The sequence below is a fragment of the Pristiophorus japonicus genome, chromosome 10 (genome assembly GCF_044704955.1).
Source record: "Pristiophorus japonicus isolate sPriJap1 chromosome 10, sPriJap1.hap1, whole genome shotgun sequence".
Classification (NCBI taxonomy): domain Eukaryota; kingdom Metazoa; phylum Chordata; class Chondrichthyes; family Pristiophoridae; genus Pristiophorus; species Pristiophorus japonicus.
The window spans coordinates 161,896,040-161,918,227 of NC_091986.1; the positions used below are offsets into that span (position 1 = coordinate 161,896,040).

Here is a 22,188-nt window from a genome sequence, read left to right on the forward strand (position 1 = left end):
GTGTGTGGATCAGGGAGATCTAGAGAGAATATTTTTTATGTCACTTTGGCCTAAAATATTTTACAGTTAAGTTAGTATTTCAAATCACCGAGTGCTTATTTAAAACATTCAATAATTAAACAAATTTAAAAAGCCCAAGTATTTCTCTGAGCAGGAAAGATTGTTTTTAAACTAGGATTTGAAAACAGGAGAAAATCCATGCCAGAGATAAATTACAAAATTTTTTATTAGCAACTTTTTTCTGTAATACAAGCAGATTCACGGTGTTTCAAAAGCCTTTAAATGATTATCTACTGCACCCATTAACCATTGCCAAGCAGTTAATAGCTAGTAGGAATTTGCTCCAAGAGATGAAAATAACCACTGCAATTTAATATTGCATTAAAAGTACCAAAGAACATTAATGGGACAAGGGAAACTAGCACTGCTAGAAAAATATACAGACCTATGGAGGCCTTGCTGCTCTGCAGGGAGCTAATTAAATGTTACTCCAAAGCGTCACTCCATTCTGCAGACAGATTACAAATGAGTTTAACAGGATATTTAAACAGGATGACACACAAGATGCACAATTTCACTTGCCGATAAGCAATATAGAGCCTAGAACTAGGGGGGCATAATCTCAGGATAAGGAAGTCAGCCATTTAGGACATAGATGAGGGGAAATTCTTGCACTCAGGGTTGTGAATCTTTGGAATTCACTACCCCAGAGGGCTGTGGATGCTCAGTCATTGAGTATATTCAAGGCTGAGATCGATAGATTTTTGGACTCTTAAGGACATCAAGGGATATGGGAGTCCAGCAGGAAAGTGGAGTTGAGGTCGAAGATCAGCCATGATCTTTATTGAATGGCGGAGCAGGCTTGAGAGACCGTATAGCCTACTCCTGCTCCTATTTCTTATATCCAGCGTCTATCAGTGGACCAGCTCATAACTTGTCCCTTGTATTCAGATATTTCTATTGAGGGAATTGTAATTCTCACACTGAACTTCTTTATTTAATACATAAAGGACTGTCAACGTCATAGTTAATGTGGAAATAAAAATACCATATTATTACGTTAAATAGTAACACTGTTGCTGTGATGACAAGAACAAGACACCTCACAGACAATGCAAATTGTGTAACCTTCCTTGCTTTAATTTAACATTTACACATTTTAATTATTCCTACACAAGGATTTTAAAAAAAGATGCTACCTGGGCCTATGTCTGAATGTCCCTTAAATTAATGGGAAAAAAGTAACTTCAGACATCAGCTGTGTCTCGGACAGGATTTTATCATCCTGTTTCAGTTGATTTCTGAATCAAAATTATAATGGAGTTTCAGTTTTTAAATATATTTGAGGAAAAAAATGATGATATTCATTTTCTCCTTTTCTCATGGTCTCCCTGGGCCACAGACTGCGCTGAGTTGAAATGGCAGCTACTATAAAATGCAATCTACTGCAAAATCTCTGGCAAATCCCTGGTAATGGTGTCCTGTGACAGAAGGTGTGAGAGCAGTGCAGGTTGGTGCTTACACCATGTGGGGAAGCGCCATGTCTGTTCAGTCCCTCCCCGGAAGGTGTTTACTGCATGAAGGAGAGTGAGTGGAGATCTGCATTGTACCACTCCATCTCAGCAACCCGGCACACCAACTTGTCGAACCACCAAATGATGTTTTTCACAAAAAGGTTCATTTATAATAAAGGATTTTTCTGCATTTAATAATTAGAATGCTACATGGAAACATTAATGCATGAGAGTACTACAAAAGCAGTAAACAGACCGTCAGAATTCCAAATGGTTTAAAAAAGAATGAGTCTTGATACTGTCTCATTCTGATTCTCAACAGCCTTGCTGAGGTATGGCCGAGCAGCTCTGATGCCACTATTGTATATCAAGTTGACGAGCTGTGTATATACTTTCTTTTTACAACAAACACAAGATCTCACACAGGCATGCAGTGCCTTCCACTGGGAGGGTCCATGCATTCCCCATCCTCCCCTTAGATAGCATACTACCTGAGGCGAAATGCAGTACAATCTTCAGCCTGTGTGAGTCAAATGAGTTAAATTTACAATTGTCTCACCCACCTCATCCTCCAACTTCAGAACAAATAAAAACCTTTTAAATATGTTTTGGACTGTGTGTGTATAAGGGGGGATGATTGGCTGTTCCATTCTGTTCCACATAAGATACGGTACTGTTTTAAACAATTATTCTTTACAAGCACCTACAATTTTATATTATTACAGTCTGACCAGAACAGCAACACAAAAAATATTTTAGGTACAGCATTAGATCTCATTAGTCAGTGCGAGAATTAATGTAAGTTAAGCTAGTTGGCTAAGGCCACAGAAATGAGGAATCCGTTCTCTTGGCTGCCGCCAATTATGGTCAGTACTGATGGTCAGCATGCTCAAATGTCTTACAAAAATTTCCACTACTCCAATACTTGAAGAAGGTACTGCTACTCAGTCTGCAGCAACTTTATGTTTGGTGGTGTCATACGACCGAATCACTTCAGTCTGTGAAACTGCACCATGTTCCTCTTGAGAGAACGCGTACCCATCTGAAACAGAACAGAATTATTAAACACTACTGAAGTGATGCCTAATGGCGCATTTATATTGAGAGGCTGCTTCTAGATCCTGTTAAAGAATCCTTTTTAAGTTATGCGGCAACTGACAGCATTGGTTCATAGAATCATAGAATGGTTACAGCACGGAAGGCGGCCATTCGGCCCATCGGGCCCGTGCTGGCTCTCTACAAGAGCACCTCAGCTGTTCCCATTCCCCCGCCTTTTCCTCGTAGCCCTGCAATTTTTTTCATTCAGGTACTTATCCAACTCCCTTTTGAAAGCAGTGATTGAGTTTGCCTCCACCACCCTTTCAGGCAGTGCATTCCAGATATTAACCACTCGCTGCGTAAACATTTTTTTTCTTGTGTCGCCTTTGGTTCTTTTGCCAATCACCTTAAATTTGTGTCCTCTGATTCCTGACCCTTCCTCCAATGGGAACAGTTTCTCTCGATCTACTCTCTCCAGACCCATTATGATTTTGAACACCTCTATCAAATCTCCTCTCAATTCTTCTCTGCTCGAAGGAGAACTCCTCTTTCTCCAAGTCTTATCCACGTAATTGAAGTCTCTCATTCCTGGAATCATTCTCGTAAATCTTTTCTACACCCTCTCCAAGGCCTCCACATCCTTCCTAAAGTGTGGTGCCCAGAATTGGACACAATACTCCAGTTGAGACCGAACCAGTGTTTTATACCGGTTCATCATAATTTCCATGCTTTTGCACTCTATATCTCTATTCATTAAGTGCAGGATCCCGTAAGCTTTTTTTAATCGCTTTCTCAACCTGCCCTGCCACCTTCAACAATATGTACACATGTACCCCTAGGTCTCTCTGTTCATGCACCCCCTTTAGGATTGTACCCTTTATATTTTTATATTTCCTTTTTATATTTCCTCTCCTCATTCTTTCGATCAAAATGGATCGCTTCGCACTTTTCTGCGTTAAATTTTATGTGCCACGTGTCCACCTATTCCACCAGCCTGTCTATGTCATCTTGAAGTCCATCGCTATCCTCCTCACTATTCACCATACTTCCAAGTTTTGTGTTATAGGTTGAGCGTCCGAAATCCGGAGTTCCAAAATTCGGAATGTTCCAGAATCCAGACTCCCCCCGCCCCGCCTCAGCGGCCCGACCTCGCCCCAGCCCCCCCCCCCCGCTTACCTTGGCGGGCCGATCTCACCCCCTTACCTCGGCTGCCCGATCCCACCTACCTTGGCCCAGGCAAAGATGTTCCAAATTCCAGAAATACTCAGAATCCGGAACGGCCTTGGTCCCAAAGTTTCCGGATTTTGGACGCTCAACCTGTATCTGCAAATTTTGAAATTGTGCCTTTCTCCAATCTGAAAAACAACCGTTCACCACTACTCTCTGTTTCCTGTCACTTAGCCAATTTCTTATCCATTCTTCCACTGTTCACTTTTATTCCATGGGCTTCAACTTTGTTGGCAAGACTATTGAGGCACTTTGTCAAACGCCTTTTGGAAATCCATGTACATCACGTCAACTGCATTGCCCTCATCAACCCTCTCTGTTTAAAAAATCTCATAATACTCCCGTGAAGCGCCTTGGGATGTTTCACTACAATAAGGTGCTATATAAATACAAGTTGTTGTTGTTCCCTCATCAAAAAACTCAATCAAGTTGGTTAAACATGATTTGCCTTTAAGAAATCCATGCTGGCTTTCCTTAATTAATCCACACGTGTCCAAGTGACTGTTAATTTTCTCCCTGATGATTGTTTCTAAAAGCTTCCGCATCGTTAAACTGACCGGCCTATAGTTGCTGGGTTTATCTTTACACCCTTTTTTTTTTAACAAGGGTGTAACATTTGCAATTCTCCAGTCTTCTGGCACTACCCCGGTTTCTAAGGAGAATTGGTTGCTGCAGCAAACTAATGTCCTAGGTGCATATATACTGGGGTAGGGGGAACCATATGGAAGAGAGGCTTACGATGTCAAGAATTTAATGTTTAAATAAAGGTTAATCAAGCTTGTGCTTGTTTTTTTTTTCTGGAAATGAGACTTTAAAGTGATCCAATTGAAATTGTCAAGATTTTATAAAGGGAACTGTCAAAACTGTACCAGGCATTTTGTTTACTATGGTGAAGGATTCAAATAACAGAGGACAGAAGTTAAAAATTAACAAGTTTGGAGAAAAGCAAAGTCAGGTAGAAAAGCTATGGAAGTGAACCCTGTAAATAGACTCAAGGAAATTCGGTGCGTTCACGGAGAGAAAGGTGATGGAGGGATGTGGTGAAAGCCATTGTTTTCGGTCCTCACCACAAACTCTGTACCCTCGACACCAACTCCATTCCTCTCCCTGGCCACTGTCTGAAGCTAAAACAGACTGTTAGTAACCTTGGCATCCTGAGCTGAGCTTCTGACACCATATCCTTTCCATCACTAAGACCAACTATTTCCAGCTCGGCAACATTGTTCGTCTCCGCCCCGCCTCAGTTCAACTGCTGCTGAAACCCTTATCCGTGCCTCGGTTACCTCTAGACTCGACTATTCAAATGCTCTCCTGGCTGACATCCCAGCGTGCACCCGACATAAACTAAAGCTCGTCCAAACTTTGCTGCACATATCCTAATTTGCACCAAGCCCTTTTCATCCATCATCTCTGTGCTTGCTGACCTACATTAACTGCCGGTCCGGCAACATCTCATTTTAAAAAATGTCATCCTTGTTTTCAAATCCATCCATGGCCTCGTCCCTCTTAGCTCTACAACTTTCTCCAGCCCTACAAGCCTGAGTTCTCTGGGCTCCTCCAGTTCTGGCCTCTTGCACATCCCTGATTTCCATCACTTCACCATTGGCGGCCATGCCTTCAGCTGCCTAGGCCCTAAACTCCAAAATTCCTTTCTGCCTCTCTACCTCTCTTTCCTTAAAACCCACCTCTTTGACCAAGCTTTTTGACCTGTGTTTTATTACATAAAAGGAGCTATATAAATGTAAATTGTTGTTGTTGGAGGTGGGATTGAATTTTAGAAGAGGGAAAGGCTTGTTTGGGTCTAGTAGTAATCCCTTCCTGATACTAAATGGTTCTTAGGTCCCATATGCTTTTCAAAACGACTATGTGTATATTGTGGGGCAGTTTCTAAGAAAGCCAGTTACTTTATACGTGGCAGAGGAACATTTTATGCAAGCTAGCAAGTGCTAGCTACTCTGCTGGCCTGTATGGGAAAGCTAAGCAATTCATGGCTACCTTTGATATGCACATGAAATCTGGCAGCAGCAGTGCCATCTCATTTGCAGTGTCAGTTTATCAAAAGTGGTTAAGTGAAGTCAGAATGTAAAAGCAATATTAAATGGATTCCAAAATGCCCACTTGTACCTGTTGTTATCAGGTTGGGGTTTGTCCCACTTAAAAAAAAATAAATAAAAACTATTTTATATAAGTACTGGCATCCTTGTGAAAAATTTGTGTAAAGAGATGTATTGTGCAGAAACTTAGTACACGCTTCATCCTATAAACCTGAATTCCAGTGGGGTCTAGCCAATAATAATTCAGTTGTACATTCAAAACAAACATTGGTGTAAATGGATAATTTATAGACAGCACTAATTATGTCTAAACTTAGGATTTTGTTTTTGCTGATTTAACCAAACAGAAAACTATACCCCTCATTTAGGCATAGAATAAATGGGATAATAATGAATACCATAACTCTGTACTCAAGATCTGGTGAGAGAGTGTTCATGATCTAATTGAATGGCAGAACAGGCTAGAGAGGCTGAATGACCTACTCGTGTTCCTATGAATGTAATTTTTCCCCTCTTCACCTGAAAGTGGTGACTTATGCAGGGTTATAGCTCCATGGAAACCAGTCATCATCTGGTATCTCACCCAAGTGGGCATTCTTCAAGTGAGAGAAAGTTAGTGTTGGTGGGCTATTTGGCCGATTATGTTCTAACTTAAGTAAATTTTCCAGCAGGGTTAGTTTGACTAGTTGGTAGCAATCTCCGAGACCGGTAATTGTGAGTTCAATCCACCCTCCAGGACTTCAGCACATAATATTGGCTGACACTGCAGTACTGAGAGAGTGCTGTATTGATGGAGGTGCCATCCTTTGGATGAAATGTGATGTCCTGTCTGATTGTTCCTTTAGTCAAGGTGGACTTTAAAACAGGAGCAAGCAATTCACCTAGTGACCAACATTTTTCCCTAACCAACATATCCAAAAAGAGATTAAATGGTAATTGATCTGGTGACTGTGGGATCTTTCTATGTGTAAAATGGCTGCCGTGTCTGCAGACATAACGGTTATTTCAAAGTAGTTAAGTGTAGGTGAAGACATTTGGGATGTTTCTAAAATATGTGATATGATGCTTTATAGATGCAAGTCTTTCTTTCAGGGGTCACTAGATAGTGATAATGAATGGGAACCTTAATTGATTCTCCTTTCCCTAATTCAGAGGTGCTGAACTACATGTAGCACCACTACTGCTTCTTGCGATAACACAGTACAGACTGGGTACCAAACCTGGGACCTCCTTGATCTGTATTGGGTCAGTTCCATATCACAAAAATATCAGGAGAACCTTGATTGTTTCTTTAGGACTTAAGCTATGTAGCAAACCATAGCCAAGAAAGGACATAACCTATTCACAGGCCCCTGCCAATACTGCTCTATAAGCAGCTACAAGGTGATGCACGAGTGTGACACAGGCTATACCACCCTTTGATTTTCCTCCCCACCAATCACCGAATTGAGATACTGGACATGTTGTGGAGAAAGCATCGACATAACATTTTTTTTTTTAATCCTATGGACAGCAACATTACTTTCAGATTGATAATTCACACCTATTAAACAGCGATGAAGACAACAGCTAACCACCATATACACCACTCCATGTCACAAAACTTGGAGTGGATCAAAGTACAAATTCTTACACTGTGGCTGTTAGTCCCCACAATAAAAATTAAAACTTGATGTAGAATTTTTTTTTCTTTTTGAAATTAAAGGTCACTGAAAAGCACATACGTACTCCTGAGAAAATCTTAATTTGCGTATACAGGTATCTGCAAGTGCCTGTTCATTCTCATGAAACGAACCCAGTAACACACTAGTAATAGTGCAACATCCTATATATAAATATATCGCTTCAGAATACTGTTTTTCATATTTACTAATAGTTCACTAAAACTAGGAGAATGCAATGTTGCATTTTGTAGCAATATCTTCCCTGATTAGTTGTATAAATTACAAATGATAAATGATAAAGGTTGTAATTGTCACTACTGATTTCATTGCTGGTCTTTACAGCAGTGCAGCAAAATGCAGATTGCATGTAAATAGGAGACTTTTCTTTAATACATCTCTTCTTACAGTATGGTTTTGGAGCTGGTTCTCAGATGCTGCAAGGTAATGATGATCTAATGCTTAAATGTAACTTAGAATAATAAGGTATCCAAGCTACGGAATTCTACTCAGGTTTTAAAATAGACACATTTCCATCCCCTCCAAAGTTCTATATCCTTAACCAGATAAAGAACATTCTGTCTGCTTTATATTTGTTTTATTCAATAGATCACTGATATCAAGTAGTATTCCAAGGCAGAGCACACAAACAACAAACCTCAGTCATTATCACCAGAAATATGAGTGCAGCAAACTACTAACACAATTACTTAATACCCTCAAGACAGGGAGAGAATGGACTGTTTGTATCAAAACAGAGTACATGTGTGTCTGTGTTGTTGAAGTATTTATCCCTGCTTTTACCAACAGCCATTCAGTGGTGTCAGTATTACAGGTTAGAGACTTGCTAAAGGTTTGGACAGGCCTGGCTTCTTGGCCTTAGACCTATACAGGATGTAAACTGATATGTATCATGCTGTGGTGCTATGGGTTATTTGCAATAGATATCCTGAATGGATGTGGAATAAAGATACATTATGCAACTTTAGTCTAGTATTCATTATTTCAATCAAGTTATCCTCCAAATGTCATTAGTGAGGTCAGCAGGGGAAATCATGAGGGATGCCTATTCCTTAGAAAACTTTTCCAGCGGAACTATGCAACCCTTTTCCCTTCCTGTATCCTAAATAGCAGGGCACAAGCTTACACCTATTACTGTTTTTCTTCCTCCTTGATTTTAACTTACAACTAAATGGCCTCTATGCAAACAATTCTGAATTTGCACTTGGCATCAGAGGTTAACATTTGTGGATTATCAAATGGAGTAAAGAAAAAAATAACTAAAAGGAAAGACTACCTAAAATTATAACAAAGCTATTATTACATAGGTGAGGGCTACTGATAAAAGTTACTTTCGAAAAGGATAAAAGGGAGAAAATATCACAGCAGCCGCAAAGTTTTTTTGGAGCTTCAGAAAATAAAGATCAATGCTCCTCCAATGGGTCACTAGGAAAATGTACCACATGGTGTGGTACTGAACCATATAAATCAACAAGGTCCAAGGTTTGTGATGTGATAGCTGATGCTAGCCAAGAATGCATAAAATTAATGCCCCATGACATGTAGACTGGGAAGCCAGGGGTTGGGGGTTGAGGGATGGGGGCCGAGGGCGGGGGGGGGGGGGGGGGGGAGGTTATCTGCTGCCAAAGACTATCCAATGACCCTTGTTGGAAAATGAATGAATTGTGGGTATTGGCCAAGGAGAGGATTGGGCTTGTCTGTAATCTCCTCCCTCCATGATGTTTAACAAGCCACTGTCCAGGCAACGTCCTGGAGGGCTCCCATGAACCAGACAGGTAGGAATGACTAGGCATATGGCTCTTTTAAGTAAACAGGCAAATTTCACTGAAAGGCTTTAAAAAATACCCAGGGAGATGAAATTGGACTAAAGGACAGCAGATGTCTGGCTGCCAAATGGAGTGGAGGAAGTTTATATAATGGTAAAGTGAAAGTAAGCCTTTATAGATCTATGGCTCTTGAATAGTAACCTGGGCAAATATTGAGAGGCCACAACAACATGATAGCACTGAATTACTTTTTGAGCAGTTTGTTCGGGTTGAGGTCACTATTGGTCCAAAGTTTTTTGGGGACTACAAAACAGAATGAATAAAACTTTTCTCCCGGCCTTTAATATTAATAAGGGTGGTGGGGCAGGATAACTACAACACAATCAGTAATAAAATATCCCTGAATATTGGGAAGGGACCACTGAAATGAAATATAACCACTTTTGTCACCCATAAAACTGTAGTGATTTTCAGCCAATGGTTAAGAAGTTTAGCAGCTGTCTCCCTTCAGTGAAATAAAGTGTGGACAGCTGCTTGTTCCATTGGGAAGTTTGGGCTGCCAGATAAGTATTTTCATGAGGGCATGGGATAGTAGCACTTAAAGCCTAAACAGGAGGTGTTTTTAATGCCAAGAAAGCAATTCTGTTCACTGTTACATTTTGGAGATCCAGGGCCTTTCTATGGAGCACTGTTTTTAATAGTCCTTATGGTCTGTTGGATCTGCTCCTGCCTCTACCTTAAGGATTTCCATTTTTTTGCTATCAGTCATCATCAGCGAACTCTAACTTAACAATCTCAGATGGACATCCAGGGTACTACAAGCTATCTCTCACCGTAGTATGTATTAAGGCATTACTGGTTTACAGCCTTCAGGGCTCTTACTTACATTATTTAATTCAAACTGAATACTTAATTCAATTAAAACTAGACAGTTTATTAAATAAAGCTAGCTTGTAACAATGTTACATTTAATATCCAAAAATCGTCTCGATTCAGTATTTGGAAAACTGGATTTTCAAATTTTGTATGTGAATTTTACCTCATTAGATTTTATCCAAGATTCCAGATTCAGCTATTGGATTAGTTAACATGAACAAAAATTTATCTCCAAGGAGAGTGACGGGGGAGATAAGAGAGTTGGGGAGAGAGAGGGAGAGAGGGAAAGAATGAACAAACGAAAGAAAGAACTTAGCATTTATATAGCCCCTTTCTTGATCTCAGGCGACCCCAAATCATTTTACAGCCAATAGAGTATTTTTGAAGTAAAGTCACTTGTGGTGCTGGGACATGCAGCAGCCAATATGTGCACAGCAACGTCCCAAAATAAGCATTAAGACAAATGACCAGATAATCAGTTTTAGTAATGTTGGTTGTGATAAGTATTTTCCAGGATACTGGGTGAATTCCCTTGCACTTCTTCGAATAGTGCCATGGGATCTTTTACGTCCACCTGAGAGGGCAGACGTGTCTATGGTTTAACATCTCATGTGAAAGACGACAAGTGTAGCACTCCCTCATTACTGTACTGGACTGTCAGCCTAGATTATGTGACTAAGTCTCTGCATGGGGCTTGAATCAATGACCTTCTGACTTATAAGTCAGCTATGGCTCAGTGGTAGAAAATTTTGGGGAAAAAGACATCTGCTAAGCCAAAGAAGGAGCGACCAAAAATTCAGTCAAAGTGGGTGGTTTTAAGGAGGAGAGAGAGGTGGAAAAGTAGACAGAGTGGGACCAAGGTAGCTGAAGGCTTGGCTACCAATAGTGGGGCAAAGAAAAAGGAGAAGGGAGAAGGGGGAGATACACAAAGAGACAGGCCAAGGTGTGACTTGGTATTAAGGGCCCGTCTGCCACCATGATAGTTTGGAGAGGTTGGGGGTGGAAAGTATAGTCAGATGAGATGGCTTCAGTAAGGGGCAGGATGTTGCAGCCTATGAGCCACATTTCAGTCAAAGCTAGGATGTCAATATGAATCATCCACGATGTGACTACGAACATTGACGGACAGATAAAGATCCTCTGGTCCATCCAGCCTGTCCCACACAAGGGGTATGGCGAGAAAGCAGGAATGGGGTACTGAAGTTGCATGTTCAGCCATGAACTCATTGAATGGCGGTGCAGGCTCGAAGGGCCGAATGGCCTACTCCTGCACCTATTTTCTATGTTTCTATTGCGATACCTTGTGTATCAAACTATATATACTCCCCATCCCACCATGAAACCATGTGATCTCCTGGGAGAGGCAAAAAAAATAAAAACCCAACCCAATTGGGGGAAAAAAATCTGGGAAATTCCTCTCCAACCCAGTCCAGAAGATCACTCTGGCCCTGAATTCCCTACCTTTTGTAAGATATTATGTCTGTCCCAACCAGAAACAGATCCCGCTCTCGCTTGAAGCAATTCAGCGAAATCTGTGTCCACCGCACGAGACAGCAGCCTGTTCCAGAGCTCCACTATTCTCTGGGAAAAGAACCACCTCCTGACATCTAATTAGATCTGGCCTTATACAACTTAAAATTGTGACCCCTATCCTCCCTAACCTATTTATTTACTTCATTAACTTATAAACCTCAATCAGATCACCCCAAGTCTAAGCTTCTCTGAAGTGCAGAGTCCCAACTTTTTTTTAAGCCTATCTTGATAACTAAGATGCTTTATACTGAGAATTAGTCTAATGACCCTCCTCCTCTGCACCCTTTCCAAAGCCTCAATATCACCCACCATGTGAGGAGTCCAAAACTGGACACAGTATTCCAAGTGAGGCCTGACTAAGGTCTTGTACAAGGACAAAATATTATGTCTTATACTCAATTGTTCTATGAATGTACCCCAAAGCCCTATTTGCTCTAGCTACTGCTTCATGGCATTGCTTATAAGAACACAAGAAATAGGAGCAGAAGTAGGCCCTTTGGCCGCTCGAGCCTGCTCCGCCATTCAATAAGATCATGGCTGATCTACCTCAACTCCACTTGCCTGCATAATCCCCGTATCCGATAATTGGCCTACAGTTACCCAGGTCTGTCTTGTTACCTTTTTTTAAAGATGGGGACTACATTAGCCTCCTTCCATTCCAGAGTACAGTAAGCTATTAAATATGGGCTAGGGGCTTGCACAGCATGTGTCCCCATCTCCTTGAGTTTGTAGGGTGGCAGTCCTATATCATCCTGCCCGGCTGCTCTATCTATTTTCAAGTTCTTAATTCTTTCTAAAACAATATGTTAATCTAATTTAATACTACTAGTTCTTTATTAAATTATTCAATTCTAATAGTCGAGCATCATCTTCAAGAATGAAAACTGGTGCAAAGTACTAATTTAATATTTCTGCCATACCCCATGAGTCCTTGAACATCCTTCAAAATGACCAATACTGGCTTTGACAATTATCTGACTACACATAACCGAAAAAGATTTTCCTATTACTTCCATAAACATCTAGAATCCTCTTTTCCATTAGCCTATGAGCTGATCCAATAGCAGTCTTTGTTTTCTTTAGCTGTTCCTTGTACTCAACGCTGTTCAGTTGAGTATTAGATGCATTTAATTTATAGCAATATTTCTGTTGACATCTTATTTGTCTTTGTATATAACCTTGGCTTTTTCTTACCACACTCCCTTCTTTTGACTTTGGGTACATATTTGTTTTCCACATTTTTATCTTGTTCTTAAAAAACTACATTTGTATTCTACATCAGTCACATCACCACCCAGTAGGGTTAGCCAATTTAACCGTTCCAAATCGTCTATCATTTTAGTGAAGTTTGCTGTTCTAAAATCTGGTACGAGTTGCAGATTCTCATTAATTTTAGTCTGTTCACAAGTGAGCGGGCATTTTGGATGGAAATACGGAGAGGGTCAGTGACTTGATCTACTGCAGAGTCTAACGGGGAAGTGATGGGTGGGATGAGTGGGAAGAGAAGGAAATTGATGAGGTTAGTAGCCCTCCAACAATTGTGCTGGTTGGGGACTATGGGCTCAATTTTCCCCAGTATTTGCACTGCTTTTTTTTGGAGTAGGCTGCTTTTTCTGGCCTAACTTAAAAATCCCCAGTTTTCCCAATCAATTTGCACCAACGTAACTCATTTAGTCACGTTTTTTTTTTAGGTAAGTTTTTTCTCAAAAGTTGCCAATTATGGCCATTTAGGCAACTTTGGGCAGCTAATAGTTACTCTGGGCCCAAGTTTCCACACGATAAAAAACGGGCGCCCCTCCGAGCTGGGCGCCCGTTTTTCGCGCCTAAAACGGCACCGGAAAAAAAACGCGCGATTCTGGAGCGCTTTGCAGCTCTTTGTCTGTTTGGCGCGGCGCCCAGGGGGGCGGAGCCTACACTCACGCCGATTTTGTAAGTGGGAGGGGGCGGGTACTATTTAAATTAGTTTTTTTCCTGCCGGCAACGCTGCGCGTGCGCGTTGGAGCGTTCGCGCATGCTCAGTGTGAAGGAAACATTGGCACTCGGCCATTTTTGTAGTTCTTTGTAGCTGTTTAATTTTTGAACATTTTTTAATAAAAGCACATTGCCATCAGCCCATCAGCACTTGCAGCCTTCTCACTGTCTCCTTCCCCCCTCCCCCGCGGGAAGAACGGGCGCCTCCTCCCCCACCCGCGGGAAGAACGGGCGCCTCCTCTCTCCCCCCCCCCGCGGGAAGAACGGGCGCCTCCTCTCTCCCCCCCCCGCGGGAAGAACGGGCGCCTCCTCCCCCACCCGCGGGAAGAACGGGCGCCTCCTCTCTCCCCCCCCCGCGGGAAGAACGGGCGCCTCCTCCCCCACCCGCGGGAAGAGCGGGCGCCTCCTCCCCCCCCCGCGGGAAGAGCGGGCGCCTCCTCCCCCCCCCGCGGGAAGAACGGGCGCCTCCTCTCTCCCCCCCCCCGCGGGAAGAACGGGCGCCTCCTCTCTCCCCCCCCCGCGGGAAGAACGGGCGCCTCCTCCCCCACCCGCGGGAAGAACGGGCGCCTCCTCTCTCCCCCCCCCGCGGGAAGAACGGGCGCCTCCTCCCCCACCCGCGGGAAGAGCGGGCGCCTCCTCCCCCCCCCCGCGGGAAGAGCGGGCGCCTCCTCCCCCCCCCGCGGGAAGAACGGGCGCCTCCTCCCCCCCCCGCGGGAAGAGCGGGCGCCTCCTCCCCCCCCCCGCGGGAAGAACGGGCGCCTCCTCCCCCCCCGCGGGAAGAACGGGCGCCTCCTCCCCCCCCGCGGGAAGAACGGGCGCCTCCTCCCCCCCCGCGGGAAGAGCGGGCGCCTCCTCCCCCCCCCCCGCGGGAAGAACGGGCGCCTCCTCCCCCACCCGCGGGAAGAGCGGGCGCCTCCTCCCCCCCCCGCGGGAAGAGCGGGCGCCTCCTCCCCCCCCGCGGGAAGAACGGGCACCTCCTCCCCCCCCGCGGGAAGTACGGGCGCCTCCTCCCCCCCCGCGGGAAAAGCGGGCGCCTCCTCCCCCCCCGCGGGAAGAGCGGGCGCCTCCTCCCCCCCCGCGGGAAGAACGGGCGCCTCCTCCCCCACCCCGCGGGAAGAACGGGCTCCTCAGGCTGACTGCAGCATTCTCCGTGCCTGAAGCAGAAAGATGGTTTATTTAATCTTTTCTTTGCTTATAAATGTTTATTCAGGTTGGATTTATTTGTATAATATTTGTAGAAGTATAAATAAGGATTTATTGTAGAATTTAATGACTTCCCTTCCCCCCCTCCCCCCCCCCCACCTCGTTCTGGACGCCTAATTTGTAACCTGCGCCTGATTTTTTAATGTGTAGAACAGGTTTTTTCTGTTCTACAAAAATCTTCACTAAGTTAGTTTGGAGTACGTTTTCACTGTGGAAACTTTGAAATCAGGCGTCAGTGGCCGGACACGCCCCCTTTTGAAGAAAAAATTCTGTTCCAAAGTAGAACTGTTCTACCTGACTAGAACTGCAGAAAAAAACATGTGGAGAATTGCGAATTCTAAGATAGTCCGTTCTCCACCAATTGCTCCTAAAAATCAGGCGCAAATCATGTGGAAACTTGGGCCCTCTGTTTCTACTTAGGCCAGCGTATGTGGCCTCTCGAGAAAATCCTTGTGGAGAGTTTAAAAATCAGCGCAGGTAAATACATCGGAGGCCATTCGGCCTGGGCTAGGGGAGGGAAGCGGAGTGGCCCAGCACTCACTCGGGGACCGGAGAGGCTCGGCAGGGGAGGGAGGGAGGGAAGGAGCAATCTGACCGGCAAGCTTGCACTCAGGGTCCACTCAGGAAGGTACTTACCACAGCAGACCAGGAAGGCACCTCTCACTTGGGGACCGGAGAGGGTCACAGACAGCCGATCTGAAGGCTTGGTGCCCGGGGAGGGGGGAGGGAGAAGGGAGAGAGGAGAGGACATTGACAACTCGGAGCTCTACTGCGCATGCGCAGCCATTTCAGCTACGTCAAGAACGTCAGTTATTTCCCCCGCACATGCGCAGAAGGCCCGGCTCCTTTTTCCAGCGCAGACCGCAGGCTCCATCCCCCAAGACGACTGGCCACGCTGCGCGGCTGCAGATTACGGGCCAAACATCGGGGAAACGTCGGAAAATTTTTTCTGGCGCATTTATTTGCCTAATTAAGCGGCGCAACTCTGGCAATACGCCAGAAAACGGGCTCGGGGAAAATTGAGCCTTATGACTTGAGAGTAGGATGTTAGGGTTACAGTTTGCAGCGAGGCAGTGTCAGATGCCTAATGGATTCTTCACAGAATGCTAAGAGATTAAAGCCTGGAACTTCAGCAGGAGAGAAGGAAGGCTGAGGAGCACTGATGAGATTGGGGCACAAAATATCTAAGATGAACAACAACTTGCATTTATATAGTGCCTTTAATGTAGTGAAACGTCCCAAGACGCTTCACAGGAGTATTACGAGACAAAAAATTTGAAGCCGAGCCACATAAGGAGAAATTATACAGGTACCCAAAAACTTGGTCAGAGAGGTAGGTTTTCAGGAGTGTCTTAAAGGAGGAAAGAGGTAAAGTGGTGGAGAGGTTTAGGCAGGAAATTCCAGAGCTTAGGCAACAGAGTGAGTATAATCAGGGATGCTCAAGAGGGCAGAATTAGAGCAGCGCAGATACCTCGGCGGAGGGGGAGGTGTTGAGGAACTGAAGGAGATTACAGTGATAGGGAAGGGCGAGGCAATGGAGGGATTTGAAAACAAGGATGAGAATTTTGAAATCGAGGCATTGCTTAACCAGGAGCCAATGTAGATCAGCGAGCACAGGGGTGATGGTGTGAGTTAGGACACGGGCAACCGAGTTTTGGATCACCTCTAGTTTACATAGGGTAAATGTGGGAGACCAGCCAGAAGTACGTTGGAATAGTCAAGTCTAGAGGTAACAAAGGCATGGATGAGGGTTTCAGCAGCAGATGAGCTGAGGCAAGGGCGGAGATGGGCGATGTTACGGAGATGGAAATAGACGGTCCTAGTTATACTATGGATATGTGGTCAAAAGCTCATTTCAGGGCCAAATATGACACCAAGTTTATGAACATCTAAGTTCAGCCTCAGATGGAAGTTGGGGAGAGGGATGGAGTTAGTGTCTAGGGAACGGAGTTTGTGGCAGGGACCGAAAACAATGGCTTCGGTCTTCCCAATATTTAATTGGAGAAAATTTCTGCTCGTCCAGTACTGGATGTCGGACAAGCAGTCTGACAATTTAGAGACTGTGGAAGGGTCAAGAGAAGTGGTGGTGAGGTAGAGCTGGGTGTCATCAGCATACATGTGGAAACTGACACTGTGTTTTCAGATGATGATGCCAAGGGGCAACATGTAGATGAGAAATAGGAGGGGGCCAAGGATAGATCCTTGGGGGACACCAGAGGTAATGATGCTGGAGCGGGTAGTGAAGCCATTGCAGGTGATTCTCTGGCTATGATTAGATAAATAAGAATGGAACCAGGCGAGTGCAGTCCCACCCAGCTGGATGATGGTGTTGGAGAAAGATGGAGTGGTCAACCGTGTCAAAGGCTGCAGACAAGTCAAGAAGGATGAGGATGATGAGTTTACCTTTGTCACAGTCACAAAGGATGTCATTTGTGACTTTGATGAGAACCGTTTCGGTACTGTGGCAGGGCGGAAACCGGATTGGAGGGATTCAAGCATGGAGTTGCAGGAAAGATGTCCACGGATTTGGGAGGCGACAACACGTTCAAGGACTTTGGAGAGGAAAGGGAGGTTGGAGATGGGGGGTAGTCAGAGGGGGGTCAAGGGTTGTTTTTTTGAGGAGAGTGGTGATGACGGCAGATTTGAGGGAGAGGAGGACAGTACCTAGAAAAGTTACGACACAGAAGGAGGCCATTCGACCCATCATGTCCGTGCAGGTCAAAAAAGAGCTACGCAGCCTAATCCCACCTTCCAGCATAGGTCCGTAGCCCTGTGGATTACAGCTCTTTAAATGCACATCCAAGCACCTTTTAAATGTGATGAGCGTTTCTGTCTCTACCACCTTTTCAGGCAGTGAGTTCCAGACTCCCATCATCCTCTGGATGAAGAAATGTTTCCTCATCTCCCTCTAATCCTTCGACCAACTACTTGAAATCTATGCCCCCTGGTTATTGACGCCTCTGCTAAGGGAAATAGGTCCTCCTATCCACTATATCTAGGCCCTTCATGATTTTATACACCTCAACTAAAAGTCCCCTCAGCCGCCTCTGTTCCAAGGAAAACAACCCCAGCCTATCCCAATCTTTCCTCATAGCTAAAGTGTTCCAACTGGCAACATCCTCGTAAATCTCCTCCGCACCCTTTCTAGTGCAATCACATCCTTCCTGTAATGTGGTGACCAGAACTGCATGCAGTACTCAAGCTGTGACCTAACTAATGTTGTATACAGTTCTAGCATAACTTCCCTGCTCTTGTATTCTATGCCTCGGCTAATAAAGGCAAGCATTCCTTATGCCTTTTTAACTACCTTATCGACTTGTCCTGCTACCTTTAAGGATCTGTGGACATCTATTCCCCCTGTTCCTCCTCTCAGTATCTTCCCATTTATTGTGCATTCCCTTGCCTTGTTGCCCCTCCCAAAAGGCATTACCTCACACTTTGCCAGATTGAATTCCATTTGCCACTTTTCTGACCAACTGACCAGTTCATCGATATCTTCCTGCAGTCTAGAGCTTTCCTCCTCACTGTCAACCACACGGCCAATTTTTGTATCTGCAAATTTCTTTATCATGCCCCCTACATTTAAGTCTAAATAATTAACATATATTACAAAAAGCAAGGGACCGAGTACTGAGCCCTGTGGAACCCCACTGGAAACAGCCTTCCATTCACAAAATCTCTCCTCAACCATTACCCTTTGATTCCTGCCACTGAGCCAATTTTGGATCCAATTTGCCACTCTCCCATGGACTCTACTTTTTTGATCAGCCTACCATGTAGGACCTTGTCAAAAGTCTTGCTAAAATCCATGTAAACTACATCAAATGCACTGCCCTCATTGGCCTTCCTTGTTACCTCCTCAAAGAATTCAATCAAATTAGTCAGACACGACCATCCCTTAACAAATCCATGCTGATTGTCCCTGATTAATCTGAGTCTTTCGAAATGAACGTTTATACTGTCCCTCAGAATTGATTGCAGTAGTTTGCCCACCACCGAGGTTAAACTAACTGGTCTGTCATTGCTCGGTTTATCCCTTCCTCCCTTTTTGAACAATGGTACAACGTTAGCAGTTCTCTAATCCTGTCATGTATGTAACCTTCATAACACTGCATACTGTATACACCTAAGAAATGCACACTTTGACCACAGGGGGTGAACTTGTGGGAGACACTCCTCACCTGGTCATCCAGGTATATAAAGGGAGGTCCCACGCAGGGTCATCACTTCTTGGTCCAGTGAATAAAGGTTCAGGTCACAGAGTGACCTTGTCTGCAGAATGTGCCTCGTGTGAATTTATAGTAGTGTGTAAGGACATTACATTTGGCGACGAGAAATGGGAATCAACAACTCACGAGAATGGCCACCGGTAGCACGGAGGAATGGTACTGTGTTGGTGAGGACTGGGACGATTTCGTTGAGAGGCTCCAGCAGAGCTTTGTCACGAAGGACTGGCTGGGAGATGCAGCGGCTGACAAGCGAAGGGCGCATCTACTGACCAGCTGTGGATCCAAGACGTACGCGCTGATGAAAGACCTGCTCGCACCCGAGAAGCCAGCGGACTAAACCTTTGAAGAGCTCAGCAAACTGATCGGTGAGCACCTCAAACCGGTGAGCAGTATACACATGGCTCGACACTGATTCTATACACACTGACGTTGGGAAGGACAGAGCATACCGGACTTCGTTGCGGACCTTCGGCGCTTGGCCAGCCTCTGTAAGTTCACAGATGCCTGCAGGGGGGAGATGTTAAGGGATTTCTTTATTGATGGCATTGGTCATGCCGGGATTTTCAGAAAGCTAATTGAGACCAAGGACTTGACCTTGGAAGCGGTGGCGTTGATGGCTCAGACCTTCATGACAGGGGAGGAAGAAACCAAGATAATATACGCGCGCAACTCTGCTTCCAACGTGGCAATGGATCAGGGAGTTAACATTGTAAACGCGACTCAGAACCCCGCAGGCAGGCAAGGGCAATTCGACACCACCCAGGCAGCAACAGACTCTAGAGTGGGTCCTCAACAGAGACAATGGCAGGTTGAACTGACATTTACGCCATCACGGTAGACAATGCGTCCCGGGATGGGGCCATTGACACCCATTAACAGAGTGTTCAAGAGTAATCAAAGAGACAATCAGAGAGGAATGCCTGGTAACAGCCCTTTTGTTCACAACGATCTCAGCTCATGCTGGAGGTGCGGGGGCAGACATGCTGCAAAAACCTGTAGGTTTCAGCAATTTATCTGTAGAAATTGTAACTTCAGTGGACATTTAGCCAGAATGTGCAGGAAGCTCACAGCGAGGCTAATTTACGAGGCAGATGAACCAGAAGAGGTGTCCGCAAGTCAGATTGATGCTTGGGACAAAGCAATGGATGCTGAAGTTCAGCGGGTTCATGTGGCAAACATCCACAGCTCATATACCAAAATGCCACCTATGATGATGAAAGTCCTATTAAACGGCATTCCGGTACGCATGGAGCTGGACACAGGGGCCAGCCAGTCACTTATGAGTGTCCAACAATTCGAGAAACTATGGCCACTCAGAGCTAGCAGACCCAAACTAGAACGCATTGACACGCAATTACGGACATACACCAAAGAGATCATCCCAGTGCTAGATAGTGCAATGTTGGTAGTCACACATACTGGATCAGAGAACCGGCTGCCACTCTGGATTGTCCCGGGAAATGGTCCCGCGCTTTTGGGGAGGAGCTGGCTAGCCAAGATGAACTGGAAATAGGGGGATGTGCATGCCATTTCATCTGTGGAGCGAAGTTCATGCTCACAGGTCCTACAGAAATTTGAGTCACTGTTTCACGATTTCAACCTGGTGTCGGGACTTTCAAAGGTACCAAAGTAGTGATACGCATCATCCCGTACGCCAGACCAGTGCACCACAAAGCCAGAGCTGTGCCATATGTGATGCGGGAGAAAATTGAGAGTGAGTTGGACAGGTTGCTAAGAGTGGGCATAATTTCGCCCGTTGAATTCAGCAACTGGGCAAGCCCCATCGTCCCTATCCTAAAAACGGATGGCTCGGTCAGGATCTGTGGCGACTACAAGGCCACTATCAACCGAGTGTCACTACAAGACCAATACACGCTTCCGAGAGCGGAGGATCTTTTTGCCACGCTGGCAGGCGGCAAGCTGTTCACCAAGTTGGACCTCACTTCAGCCTACATGACCCAAGAACTGACCGAAGAATCCAAGCTACTGACCACCATCACCACGCACAAGGGGCTGTTTGTCTACAACAGGTGTCCATTTGGCATTCGATCAGCGGCCGCTATCTTTCAAAGGAACATGGAAAGCCTGCTCAAGTCCATCCCTGGAACAATCGTATTTCAGGACGACATCCTTATCACGGGTTGAGACACCGAGGAACACCTCCACAACCTGGAGGAGGTGCTATGCTGACTGGACCGGGTAGGCTTGCGACTAAAGAAGTCCAAGTGTGTGTTTTTGGCCCCAGAGGTCGAGTTTTTGGGCAGGAGGGTTGCTACAGACGGGATCCGGCCTACCGAATCCAAAACAGAGGCGGTTCATTGTGCGCCCAGGCCCGGCAACACATCGGAGTTGCGTTCATTTCTGGGACTCGAACTATTTCGGGAACTTTCTGCCGAACTTAAGCACATTGTTGGAGCCGCTACACGTGCTCCTGTGTAAGAGTTGTGATTGGTTTTGGGGGGACCGTCAGGAACGGGCTTTCAATCGGGCGCAGAACCTGCTTTGTTCTAATAAGCTGTTGACTCTATACAACCCCTGTAAGAAATTGGTTTTGATATGTGATGCATCATTCTATGGGGTTGGGTGCGTGTTGCAGCAGAAGAATGATGAGGACCAACTCCAACCTGTGGCTTATGCCTCCAGGTCGCTCTCCAAGCAGAACGGGGATATGGGATGGTTGAAAAGGAAGCACTCACATGTGTCTACAGGGTGAGAAAGATGCACCAGTACCTTTTTGGCAGAAAGTTCGAATTAGAAACGGACCACAAGCCATTAACATCCCTGCTGTCAGATAGCAAAGCTGTCAAGGACAATGCGTCAGCTCACATACAGTGATGGGCTCTCAGGCTGGCTGCGTATGACTACACCATACGGCACCGGCCAGGCACCAAAAATTGCACTGATGCGCTCAGCAGGCTTCCACTGGCCACCACTGAGGGGGCAACGGAGCAAAGCGCTGAGATGATCATGGCCGTTGAAGCCTTTGACAGCGCAGGCTCCCCCATCACAGCCTGTCAGATCAAAATCTGGACCAGCAGAGATCCCCTCCTATCCCTGATTAAGAAATGTGTCCTGACTGGGGATTGGGCGCCCGC

At 45.2% G+C, this 22,188-nt stretch overlaps 1 protein-coding gene across 9 annotated transcripts in view; it reads right to left on the reverse strand.

The window, feature by feature from the left end:
* Positions 1-208: 208 nt before the first annotated feature.
* atp8a2 (ATPase phospholipid transporting 8A2) overlaps positions 209-22,188 on the reverse strand; it is an 889,999-nt gene continuing 868,019 nt past the window's right edge. For all 9 annotated transcript variants that reach the window (XM_070892260.1, XM_070892256.1, XM_070892257.1 and 6 more), the window contains one exon: positions 209-2,556. In XM_070892260.1, the coding sequence (XP_070748361.1) occupies positions 2,459-2,556 (98 nt within the window). In that variant the 3' untranslated portion in view covers positions 209-2,458. The remainder of the gene's footprint in view (positions 2,557-22,188) is intronic.